At 34.0% G+C, this 12,786-nt stretch overlaps 1 protein-coding gene across 19 annotated transcripts in view; it reads left to right on the top strand.

Moving 5' to 3' along the window:
* The window catches only part of LOC129928212 (peptidyl-alpha-hydroxyglycine alpha-amidating lyase 1-like), a 34,897-nt gene that overhangs the window by 3,833 nt on the left and 18,278 nt on the right, over positions 1 to 12,786 (top strand). For 2 of the 19 annotated variants that reach the window (XM_056041466.1, XM_056041454.1), the window contains exons 1-9: positions 136 to 565; positions 2,134 to 2,188; positions 2,941 to 2,992; positions 3,095 to 3,155; positions 4,052 to 4,124; positions 5,779 to 6,036; positions 7,062 to 7,147; positions 7,772 to 7,839; positions 8,033 to 8,236. In XM_056041466.1, the coding sequence (XP_055897441.1) occupies positions 8,165 to 8,236 (72 nt within the window). In that variant the 5' untranslated portion in view covers positions 136 to 565; positions 2,134 to 2,188; positions 2,941 to 2,992; ... (4 more) ...; positions 7,772 to 7,839; positions 8,033 to 8,164. The other 17 variants (XR_008779793.1, XR_008779792.1, XM_056041468.1 and 14 more) reach the window with 17 other exon arrangements.

The raw sequence follows: 12,786 nt of genomic DNA, 5'->3' as shown, positions 1-12,786 counted from the left end.
TAAAAAAGACCAATCGTTTTATCGCTATAACAATAGGTCTCGTTTTTTATGTTAATAAATTAATAATGAATCTAGTATTTATTTTATAATCAATATAATAGTAATTATATCCAAATACTATAGTTCTCTCTTTTTAAATTAGTTTAAAATAAATAGAAAGGGGGAGATATAGAATGTAGATATGGTATTTTAAAATTTCTTTGGGTGAGGGGAAGATACTATCAAGTAACAAATCTCAAGACTCAATCCAATCACAGCCATCAGACCAACACACATTAGAAAAAGTTCATTAATAGCACAACACACAGGTGTATACCAGGCCATCTACACAGCCCCAAAACATTGCTCTAGTTTTATTGACAACAATGATGAGAGAAAAGGGGGAGGAGCCAATTATTGATCGGTCAAGCCGTTAATTAGGTCACACACTAAGCATGCTAGTACGTTGATGCTTTTTGTATGTGTGTGTGCAACAGACACTGAGCGTGCTCTAAGATACGTTTTTTTTTTTGGTCAACTAGGTGGCTTGGAGAAGGCGGAATTTATCTAGAATCTAGATGTATAGGTAACACAGTTCACAAGCTATCATAGCTTTTTAGCCCCTTCCCCGGAAAAAATATTCAGTACTGACTTTGGGGCCTTTTTCTTTTGTCAGACTGTGTTATATATAGACTATAGAGATAATAGACTACATAGATTAAAGATACTTAGGACTTAGAGTAAGTTAGATCAGCGCATGTTTTGTTTTTAGGTCAACCAGGTAAACTGATGTGTCCTCGAATGCCTAGGGGAGGGCGGGATTATCTAGATCTATATACTTAATATAGACTATAATCTATACGTAGATCTAGATTATATAGATCTAGATCTCATTCTATAGTAGCCATTACTATCATGCTATGATTTAAACGTATTTTTAAAAATCCTTTTCTTTTTCTTAGAAACAGGTTAGACTAGGCCTACTCACTGTTAGATCTAGATGGTAGACCTAGATTCTACATCTATATAGACTAGACAGTCTAATATTCTTATAATATAAGATCGATCTAATTATCTGATCTAGCTAGACTAGAATTGACTAGATCTGATCTGAATGGATTGTCAGGAAAAGAAAAGGATTTAGTCGGCTTAGTGGCTTATACTGTAACTTTAGTTTGTTCTTAGTCTTAGTGAAGTAATACTATTATTAATAGTAAGGCTAAGGTACTAAGCCTAACTAAGGTGTTCTTGTTTTAGTGTTAGTGTTATGGGTTGGTTGTAGTAGTAGAATATTGTAGATCTAGACTAGTTTATTGTAGTGTGTTTGTGTCTAGTAGATCTAGTATCTAGGTCTAGTATAGTACACAGTAGTTGTAGTGATTTAGTTAGATAGTTGGTTTTATCAGTTTGTAGATAGTTGGTTTGGTTAGTTTGTTGGTGTTTGGTAGTGGCGTAGATTTAGAGGGTTTTAGTTAATTTCTGGGTTCAGTTGTAGTGGTTAGTGTATATATATTATATTTTATTATTGATTTATTTTTCATGTAAATAAAGTATCGTTTTATTTTTAGTATTTCAAGTAAAGTTTTTGTTCTTGCTTTTATTTTAAATTTAGTTAGTTTAGTGTAGTCTAGTTGTCTGGTTACTTAGGCGACTCTAGCCCCTTGGTCGCAGACCGAGGTGCACAGATTGAGCCCACCCAGTAGCGCTAACATCTGCCTACTGTTATAAAATTTAATGTTGAGCAGAGAGAAAAGGTCTCTCTTGCGCCTCCTGACCTGCTCACATGTTAATTCACAGGACATCACAAACACATAATAACAATATGTCTTGAGCATAGGTTGTTCATCAGCCCTAGACTTGGGGAGGGAGGGGGGCGGGGACTTGGTTCTCTTCTTTTCAATGTCAACATTCCTTCTCAGTCTAGTCTCTAACAGTGCACACCTACTGCACTACTTGAATGGTGGTGTGCATGGCAGGGTTATAACTATATATAGATAATAATAAATAAAACATGATGATTGTTATTCTATACTGATTTATTTTCTTGCAAAAACAAAATAATTTTTTATAATAATAATAATAAAAGTCATGTGACCTTCACATTCCAATATTGTTTGCATAGTTTAAATTTGTTTAAAAAAATTTTCCCTATAGCCTGATGCCTACTTATGTACAGCTTATCCTGTTGAAGATGAGGAATATTATATTTGTAAGTCAGTCACACTGTTACTTTGTGTTGACAATGTTAATATATTACTGTAATATGCATGCCTGACTCATTCTAAGACAGGAGATCTAAACAGATCTCATAGCTCACTGTCTCTCTTCTGAATTTGCAAGTGTTATTCTGAGAAATGCTTATCTCAATTCAGTTGAAGAAACAAGTTGAAGTTGAAGAATCCAATGCATTTTATGTGTAAATTTAGTCATGCATGTTAATCAATGGCTTAAACTCTGCCAAGTCATTGGTTTTCCTGGCTGATTCAAGCAGCCCATTCCATTCTCTAATGGCACTAGGAAGAAGAAGCACTTGTACAAATTTGTTACTACATCCTAAATAGCTTGTATCAACCAAGTCCAGCACCTGTCATGCTAATATAACTTAAACTGTTGTAAAGAATACCATAGTTAGTTCTTAAGTTTTATAGAGTCCTCTCAGGATTTTCCCTCAATCTCTTGTGGCTTGAAACTGCTGCAGCTTGTTTGGAATTGGGAGTACTAGATAAATATTCATATTATATAACTACACAATGGCTACAAAAGCTAAAAGTTCACCTAACTAAAAGATTGTTGATTGATGTTACTACTCAACTACTTTGTATTGTGTTTGAATGTCACTTTCTTTCTGTCTCATGAAATACTGCATTCTTCCTTCATCTTTGGACTTATTATTATAATTACCTTCTATCTACTTAATATAGCCTGTAGTGTTGTGACTTTGACTCTTAATATTTTATGTAGATTCTGAGCCTACTGATCATTCAGGTCTTAAGATATACACCACATTTCAGAAGTAAGTTTTTAAACCCTTACTCTTGTATTTTAATTTGTGTAATCATTTCTATTGAAATGTCAACACTCTTATTACAACCGTTCTTTCTGCTCCAACTTCTAGGCCTCAGTTTGTGGCTGGAATATTTCTTTTGGCTAGTTTCAAATTCCACCCCAAGTGTCATGTAAGTATTGACATTTAATGGTAACAATGTAACAGTTCAACAGACATGCACATTATAAGAGAACCATGTAAGAGAAGTATGTGATAGCTCTGTAAGAGAGATATATGATTAAGTGTAAGAGAAGTATGTGATAGCACTGTAAGAGAGATATATGATAAAGTGTAACAGATCTATGTGATGAAACTGTAATTGAGATATATGATTAAGTGTAAGAGAAGTATGTGATAGCACTGTAAGAGAGATATATGATTAAGTGTTAGAGAAGTATGTGATAGCACTGTAAGAGAGATATATAATTAAGTGTTAGAGAAGTATGTGATAGCACTGTAAGAGAGATATGTCTATGATTAAATGTAAGGGAAGTAATCATAATTTTCAAAATTATTTATTGACCATAAAATGTAAGAGCCCTAATATCTGGGCTTTTGGAATTGTTGAGAAATGTAAACTGTTTGCTATTCTTTGTATATTATAGCATATTGTAGCATATCCTGTAGATATCAGCTGTGCTTTCCAAAAAGAGAAAAGTATATTCCCCTTTGCATATAGAACACATGCTCATTGTGATAGTAAGTGTATGTGTTTTGCCTGCCTGGTAGTGCAGTGTGTGTGCCTGTGTATGAAATGACCAGTGGACCTTGAGTATACATGCTTGAGTGAACAGCAGTGTGTCAGGAACTGTGTAAAAGGAAGTCAGAGTATAGAGAACAAGTGGCTGGAGTAAAGAGCATAAAGATGGACGAATAAAAACATTGTGTTTATTGAAGCTCGTGCTGTTTTAGTCTATTACACATGGACTAGGTAAAACATAATTTTTAAATTATCTTTTTTTTTAACCTAAAACAATTAAACTCCAAAATAAAAAATATTTAAACTTAAATATTTTTTAAACTTAGGCAAAGTTATCACAGGCTATCAATACAATGGGACTTATCATGAATAGGCAAAGGGAATCCCCAATGGCCACAAGTGAGTTAGTTCTAATATTGACACTACTAGTGACACCAGCATTAGTTTGATTTATTTTCTGCAAGTGTAAACTTACAAAAGTCTGCAAGTGTAAACTTACAGCGGTGTCATACAGCCAACCGGCATCTTATACCATTTCTTTGCCAATGACTCACTGTTATATGATTCATCAGTACCCTCAGAGGTGTCGCATCTGGCAGAGAAAATCAGTGGTACCGTTGCAAGGGTGAGCGATTGGATGGTTGAAAATAAACTCAAGATGAACGAAGACAAGACAGAAATAATTAAGATTGGCACTAGGAACAATGCCTCAAAAGTTGAAAGCACAGATTCTCTCTTTATCATGAACTGCCATGTTCCTTTTGTCCATGTAGTGCGGAATCTTGGAGTTTTCTTCGACTCAACACTATTTTTCGACCCACACATAAGTCAGCTCTGCAAAGGTCTTTATCTGCAGCTGCACAGATTAGGCCAGATCCGACCATGTTTAACAACGGAGTCAACAAAAACGCTAGCTGTGGCATTCATACTCTCCCGCCTTGACTACGCCACTAGAATAGTCCTTAAAAAATTAGACAAGATTCTACTACTACACTCTTGCGCACGCTCCATTGGCTTCCCGTGAAAGCGAAAATCGATTACAAGGTCGCCACACTTTGTCATCAGTGTATATATAACAACGAGATGCCCTTGTACCTTAGCGAACTGATTACTCCATATGTCCCCCAGAGAGCCCTGCGCTCAATGGACTCAACGCTTTTAATAGTGCCACGTTTCTCCCTCAAAAGCTACGGTCTGCGGGCTTTTTTAGTTCACGGACCAAAGGTTTGGAACTCACTCCCCATTGATCTCAGACAACATGCTACACCACTTTTAAGAAGAACATTAAGACCTATATGTTTAAAACTTTTTTAGATTAACTGTCATTTTAGCTGTCATGTTTGTGTTTGTAATCTTATTACAGCGCCTTGAGCCTACATTTTGTTTGTTAACAGCGCTTTATAAATAAAATTATTATTATTATTATAATTATCATTATTGAATAGCTTTTGTTCAAAGAAAGATACTTCTTTAACTAGTACATGAGGTTGAATTACTTTCTAGTCATAATTCTTAAAATACAAAGTTGCTTTTTTTTTTTTAAATATTCAACATAAAAACCACTAAAAAAAATTGGAAACTAAAAACAAAAAAATGAATCCACATATTAATTTGCTGCTTTTTTTTTTTTTGCAATAGCAGTTTTTTAGGTTATAAATTAACAAAAAATTATTGTTTAAAAAGTTTTCCTTTTTAGATCATTTTTTACATCTAAGCCTCATGTATTTAAAGAGGAGTTTCATTTGTCTACATTCTATTGGCCCACAATGATACTTCTTTAAAAATAAAGTTATCACAAGTTTACAAATATAAATCCAAACCCTTTGAACAGTTTTAATCTTAGTGGGAACTCCACAAATTTCTCTATTTTACTATTCCATTTTTCAACCAGTCTAAATTGATTCCATATCTGATAGTCTCAAAACATCCGGTAAAGAAAAGAAATAATGATTATAAAACTCTTTCAGTTTTAAACCTTAAGTAAACACTTTTTTTTTTCTCAATTGTATTATTGTTGATTTTCAAAACATTTTTTTCTTTTAATCTTGTACAGGTCAACAGGAAATGATGAGTTGTTCACTTACTGATGATAGTTTCTGATGCAGGTCAACAGGCAATGATGAGATGTGCAATTATTACATCATGTTCTACACAAATATTTCTGTAGCTGACTCATCAGGAGATTGTAAATTCAATGATCTTACACCACTGACAGGAGATAACTTTCCCAGAGATGTTAGTGTTCCACTTCCACCCAATTCAGCTCTTGAAGAAGCAGCCATAGGAGTAAATCCCCCAGAACAAAACAATGGTCAGTTGGATTTTATTGATTAATATCTTAGCAGTGTCTGCTTAAATCCCAACTGAGCTTTGTGTTTGCTGACTGCCTAAAGGCAGCATGAAAACTTCCATAATACCTTCTCCCCCCCCCCCCCTTTGTCCATACAAGAAATTTGACAGTAGTGCACTAAGCATGCTTTGCAAGCACTATATAAAGGCAATTTATAAAAGAATGAAGCTTTCTCCTTTAAGAAAAGATGAACTTGATGTAATTTATTTGCACACAAAGACCTTGGAGTTGAGTCTTCTTCTTGAGAAGCAGAATACATTGGAGACATTAAGAGGATTCTTTCAATGGCATAGCTCAGTAAAAGAGACTTACTGAAAGGCTTATTGACTTCTTAATATTTTGAGCAATTTTCTAGATATTTAAAATACCAACACTCTTACAAAAATACCAACACTCTTTAATACAAATAATACAAATAATAATACAAACAAAAATGTACAATTAATCAACAGAACTTTGTTTTCAACAATGTTTATACAAAAATGGACATGATCTTAAACCACTAATAATTTTGTGTTTCATTACTGTTTAATTATTTTTTTGTTTTCTTTTTGGCTCAAATTTATCTACTAGTATTAATACTTTGATGTCTTTTTCTCTCCTAGTTAGTCTACCTTTATTTGTCTTTAAAGAAATATTTCTCTTTTATAAATATAAATCCCCCTACTGGAACATAGTTGGCTTTCTAAGTGGTGGACATTATTAAATGGCACTTTTTTTTTCCTTGAGACTTCCATAAACTATTCATAAAAACTAAACATCAAAAAGTCTATTGATGGTCTTGCAAATCTTTTGTGTTCATTTCAAACCATTGCAATGCTTATGTCAAATTCATCTGTGAAATGAGCTCTCCATACTTTAAAAGCAACTATTATTTTTTTAGTCTGACTTATTTGAATAATGTAAAAGTTTTAAATATAAAAGAAATAATCTTTAGAAAAAAAAGTTTGGTGGATGTTAAGTTTCTATTCTGCTCTACTCAACAGGAACTGTCCACTAATGTGTAAAAATGGTCAGTCCTCAATAATGTTTGCCTGGGCTAAGAATGCTCCTCCAACTGTCATGCCCAAAGGTAAGGAAAATTTAAAATAAATATTTGTGTTGATGAATTATTTAATTAATTATTAATGCCAATGTGCTCTATCAAACCACATTTTGTATGAATTGAACAAGGGAAGACTGACTGAGGTCTTATAATCCATCCATTTATTTATACATGTTAAACCCTTTAACAATACGCTAATTCTTTTTATCAGACTTAACTAATTTAGAGTGACAACTTGATATTTACAGCTTTGGTTTTGCCACAAAAACATTCATAGCTCAGTGGTCTAAGCTAGCCAGAAATAGTAACAATACATAAGACTATTCCTTAGTTCTATAGTTAGCTATCTACATGTTTTTATTGAAACCATTAAGGCAACATTTTCTTTACTTCCAGGTCATCATCTAACTAAAGACCCTTATATAATATAACAGTAATAACTTGTATTAATATTTTTATTTTCTACACCTTTGATTTGATTGCTACTTGATAAACTGGTGCATGAAGACCAGAATGTGTGGGATTTTTTTTTTCCTGCTTTACTGATGCATTGATATGTGTTGCAGCTTCTTAGTGCCATGTGAACTTAAAATGAACAAAAAATGTTTAGGAAATTAAAATAGAGCCAAAGTTTGTTTTTTTTCTATTTAGGTGTAGGTCTGAGAGTTGGCAGTAAAACTTCCATTCAAACTATTGTTGTACAAGTAAAGTTTTTAAAGGTACATTTCATTTTCTAATGTTAATGTAAATTGAATTTTTTTTGTTTAAGTCACTGAGTTGTTGATGATTTTTTAAATTTTGTGTTTACATGTTTGAATTTGTTTTTAAAGAACATTTAGTAAAGAATAAAGATATACTGATGTTTATATCAAGTCAAGATAGTTTTTTGCTTTACTACTTTTGTGATTTCAGATTCAGAACCTGAAGATCACTCTGGACTAAAATTTTACACAACACATCAGAAGCAAGAAATTTCAAAATGTGTAGTTTCCTACCTACTGCTGTTTAAAAAACAAAAGCTATATCTAGGGAGAGATTGAAAAGATGAAAGTGTTGAAGATTAGTCCATACATAATACTATGGGCTAATGAATTTTTGACCCAGAGATCTCAGAGGGTAAACAATGTTATTTCAAATGAATGCATAGTTAACACAGGTGCGCCCCAGGGGGCTGTGACATCGCCATTGTGGTTCATTTTGTACACCAATGATTTTCAATCTGATAGTCCTTTTTGCTCCTTCACAAAATTCGCTGATGATGCGGCTCTTCTTGCCCTGCTCTCAGAGAGCTCAGATGTAAATGAGTATTTCAAAGAAATAGAACACATTGAAAAATACTGTAAAGATAATTTTTTATTATTAAATGTAAAAAAACCCCAAAGAAATGATAATCGATTTTCGTAGGGAAAAGAAGGAAAATGATGTTGTTTCTGTAGCTGGAGAGACTATTGAAATTGTGCAAACCTTTAAATACCTTGGTACTATCCTAGACAATAAACTAAATTTTACTGCAAATACTGATTATATCAGCAAAAAAGGGCAGCAAAGATTATGATTACTAAGAAAACTGTCCTCGTTTAATGTTAGCGAAAAGGCCTTGGCTATGTTTTATCATGCTCATATCTGCAATATTTTAAGTTTCAATATCACTCCCTGGTATGGCAATCTGAGCATTAAAAATAAAAATAAACTTTATAGAATCCTAAATGCTGCTGGTAAAATCATTGGCAAAAAACAAACCCCATTTAGTCAGTTGTTTGAGACAAACATCTATAAAAAGGCTAACAAGATCCTCGAAATAAAGAATCACCCTTTTTGTCAGGATTTTGTGATTTTACCATCACAAAAGAGATACAAGACACCGATAGCAAAGACTAACAGACACAAACTCTCTTTTGTTCCCCTGGCAATCAAATCATTAAATAAGAACAATCTGGTATAAACTTTGTCACATGTAAATTATGAGTGAGTCTGGTGTGAATGTACACTTTGGTTTCTTATAGTTATAATGTTTTTGTTTGGTGTAATGCACAAATTGTAAGACCAATTTCCATACGGACAATAAAGATTATTATTATTATTATTATTATTATTATTATTAATAGAGATAACCAAAACAAATGAAAACTGCTTATCCTTATTATTCAAAACCAATATCTCAAAGCTCAAAATACCTTGGAATTATAATATTATATTCATATTATGGAATTAATTTAGAAATCAAACAAATCATTAGAGCTTAAAAATTATTAAAAGAAATTTTTAGAAATCCAATAGGAACATACAACTGAAATTCTATTTAATCTTAGCATTATAAGTTGATCAGGTCTAAAATAGAGCTGTTTAGTTTCTAACAAATGAATGTTTACAATTACTGGAGTAATACCAAGAGTAAATTTACTAGGAGACAATTCAGAAGTAAAGTAACAAACAATATTACACAAGAAAAATAGGTAAAAATACTTTAAAAAAAAAAACAAGCTTATATTAAGTGTAATTGTATCAATTAGTTTGGATCGGTCATGTAATTCAATTTGTAATAGATCTAGACTAACAATAAGTCTGTGCGATTAGAAATATTTCTACCTATTGTTTTTGTTAAGCGCAATTTCCTGCCCTTAGCTTATGGCAGCCTCTTTGTGGAATAGTGTGGTGGCTTGTTTGAACTCAATGGGGACCATATTCACCTGTTGCTTGCAAATCCACTTTCCACAAAATAAATGTTTCCGAGCCGCCTCGTTGATACCATGGGAGCTGGAATCTTCAGAAGTCTTTCAACAGCTTGTTTTATATTTTTAAACGCTTTTAACATTTGAAGGCTCTTAGCATAATTAACATTTTGCTTTTTAAAGTTCTATCTTCAAATTGTTCTAAATCTAGTTAATTTAATCAAGGATTTTTTTCTATTTCTCTTATTATATACTCTTCAATGCTTACTTACAACCTTCACTTCTAGGCCCCAGTATATTCATCATCATCATCACTCCTTTGAGTTCCTCATGGAACATAGGGCCTCGACAAAAACACGCCACTCTCCACGGTCTCTTGCTAGCTTTTTGATGGTGTCCCAGCTCTTCCCGGTCTTCTCTGCTTCTTCAAGTACACTGCGTCGCCATGTTCTTTTTGGTCTTCCTCTGCGTCTTGTTCCCTGGGGGTTCCACTCTAAGGCCTGCCTAGCTCTGTTGCTGGTATCTTTTCTAAGGGTGTGACCAATCCATCTCCACTTCCTCTCTAAGATCTGCACTTCTATATTTTTTTGTCCACTCATCTCCCACAGTTTGGTGTTTTCTACTTTGTCATACCAGTGTATTTTTAGGATATTTCTCAGGCATCTGTTGATGAAGGTCTGTATTTTTTTTTGTTGTGGCTTCAGTTGTTCTCCATGTTTCAGAACCATACAGTAGGACAGCCTTGACATTAGAGTTAAAGATTCTTAGTTTAGTCTTGTTTGAGATGTAAGGAGATTTCCAGGTTGGTTTTAGCTGTGTAAATGTCTGACGTGCTAGATTTATACAGCGTTTAATGTCTTCATCTGTTCCACCTGATATACTGACTACACTCCCAAGGTATATAAAATTTTCTACTTGGTCTATTGTCTGAAAATCCAATACTATGTCTCCGATTTGTTTATTGTTTACTTTAAGTACTTTAGTTTTTTGATGGTTTATTTTGAGGCCTACTCTTTTTCCTACTTCGCTTAAAGCTGTGACCTTTTCTTGCATATCCTGTAGTCTGTGTGATAATAGGGCTATGTCATCAGCGAATTCCAGATCTTCCAGCTTTTGTGTGAGAGTCCATTGGATTCCTTTCCCTGCGTTAGAGTAGGCTTCTTTTGTGACCCAATCCAGTACTAGAAGGAACAGTAGTGGTGAAAGAAGACATCCCTGTTTGACTCCTGTTGTGACTGGAAATTCCTCTGACAGCTTGCCACAGTGGGTTACTTGGCAGGTGAAACCATCATAAAGGTTCTTGATTATGGTTATTATTTTATTGGGGATCCCATAATGTCTCATTACAGTCCTAATAGATTCTCTGTCGACACTATCAAAAGCTTTTTCAAAGTCGACAAAAGTTGCATAGAGAGGAGATTGCCATTCGACACATTGTTCTACAATTATCCTGAGTATAGCTATTTGGTCAGCACAAGATCTCCCTTTTCTGAATCCGGCCTGTTCTTCCCTTAGGTGTTCATCACATGCTCCCTTTATTCTGTTTAATAGGATTCTGCTAAAAATCTTGCTTGGTACTGACAGCAAAGTGATGCCTCGCCATTTCTCACATTGTGATAGATCTCCACTCTTTGGTATTTTTATTAGCAAGCCCTTTTCCACTCACCCGGAGGTGTTTCTGTTAACCAAATTTTGTTGAATAGTTTGTGCATTTGGTCAACTATTTCACTTCCTCCTTCTTTTAGGACTTCGGGTGGTATGTTGTCAATTCCAGCAGCTTTACCTGTCTTCATTTGTTTGATTGCATTCCTTATTTCTTCTTTTGTTATTTCTTCCATGTTTATGTCTAGTGTTGGTCCTGCATTTAGATCTGGTGGATTTAGTGGTTTAGGTCTATTGAGCACTTCTTGAAAATGTTCTTTCCATCTTTCAAGTTGTTCATTTATTGAAGAAAGTAGTTTTCCGTATTTGTCTTCGACTGGAACATTGCAATTAGCCTTTTTGGTACTCAGAAGTTTGGTGATTTTATATAGTTGTTTTATATCTCCTTTACCTGCTGCTTCTTCTGCCTGTTCTGCCAGATTATTGTAAAATGATCGTTTGTCTTGTCTAAGCATTTTGGTGACTTTCTGTGAAACTGCTTGGTAGTCTTGTTTTGATTGTTGCTTGTGGTTTCTTGTTTTTGCCTGTTTAGCGCATTTCCTTTCTTCGATTAATTTCCATGTCTCGTCACTAATCCACTGTTTTTTCTTCTTAGGGTTAAGGCTTAGTACTTCATTGCTTGTTTCAGTAATAATTTCTTTGAAATTTTGCCAAGATTTATTGCTTTGTTTGGCCTCATCTAGTTGTAGCACAGCAAATCTATTTTGAAGGGATAGTTGGAATTCCTTTTTAATCTGGGTGTTGTGGAGCTTGTCTAGGTCAAATCTTTTCCTTTTGTTTCTTTCTGTTTTATTGCTGGCCAGCTTCATTTTTAGTTTGGCAACAACTAGGGGGTGGTCTGAGCCAATATCTGCTCCTCTTCTGTTTCGTACATCTAGTAATGTGCTTCTCCAGTTCCGCCATATGGTAACGTGGTCGATTTGATTCTCTGTTTTATTGTCTGGTGAAACCCATGTCACTTTGTGGCATTTTTTGTGGGGGAAAATGCTGCCTCCTATCACTAATTCATTAAATGTGCAGAAGTCTGCAAACATTTCTCCATTTTCATTTATGATGCCAGGTCCATGGGTGCCCATACTTTTCTCTCTCTCTCTGTTGTCACTTCCCACTTTGGCATTCAAGTCTCCCATGACGATCAAAACATCTCTTGTAGGTATTTTGTCAACTATACTTTGCAGTTGGTCATAGAATGTATTTTTGTCAGTATCACTTGCAAGATTGGTGGGAGCATAGCACATAATGATGTGAACATTTTTTAACTTAGACAAAAATTTGGCTCTAATTATTCGTTCTGAAACTGGTTCCCATTCTAAAAGACTTTTGAAAGCTTCCTTG

Source organism: Biomphalaria glabrata, chromosome 9, assembly GCF_947242115.1.
Source record: "Biomphalaria glabrata chromosome 9, xgBioGlab47.1, whole genome shotgun sequence".
Classification (NCBI taxonomy): Eukaryota; Metazoa; Mollusca; class Gastropoda; family Planorbidae; genus Biomphalaria; species Biomphalaria glabrata.
The sequence above is the reverse complement of the archived record's forward strand: the minus strand, read 5'-3'. Positions and strand labels throughout refer to the sequence as shown.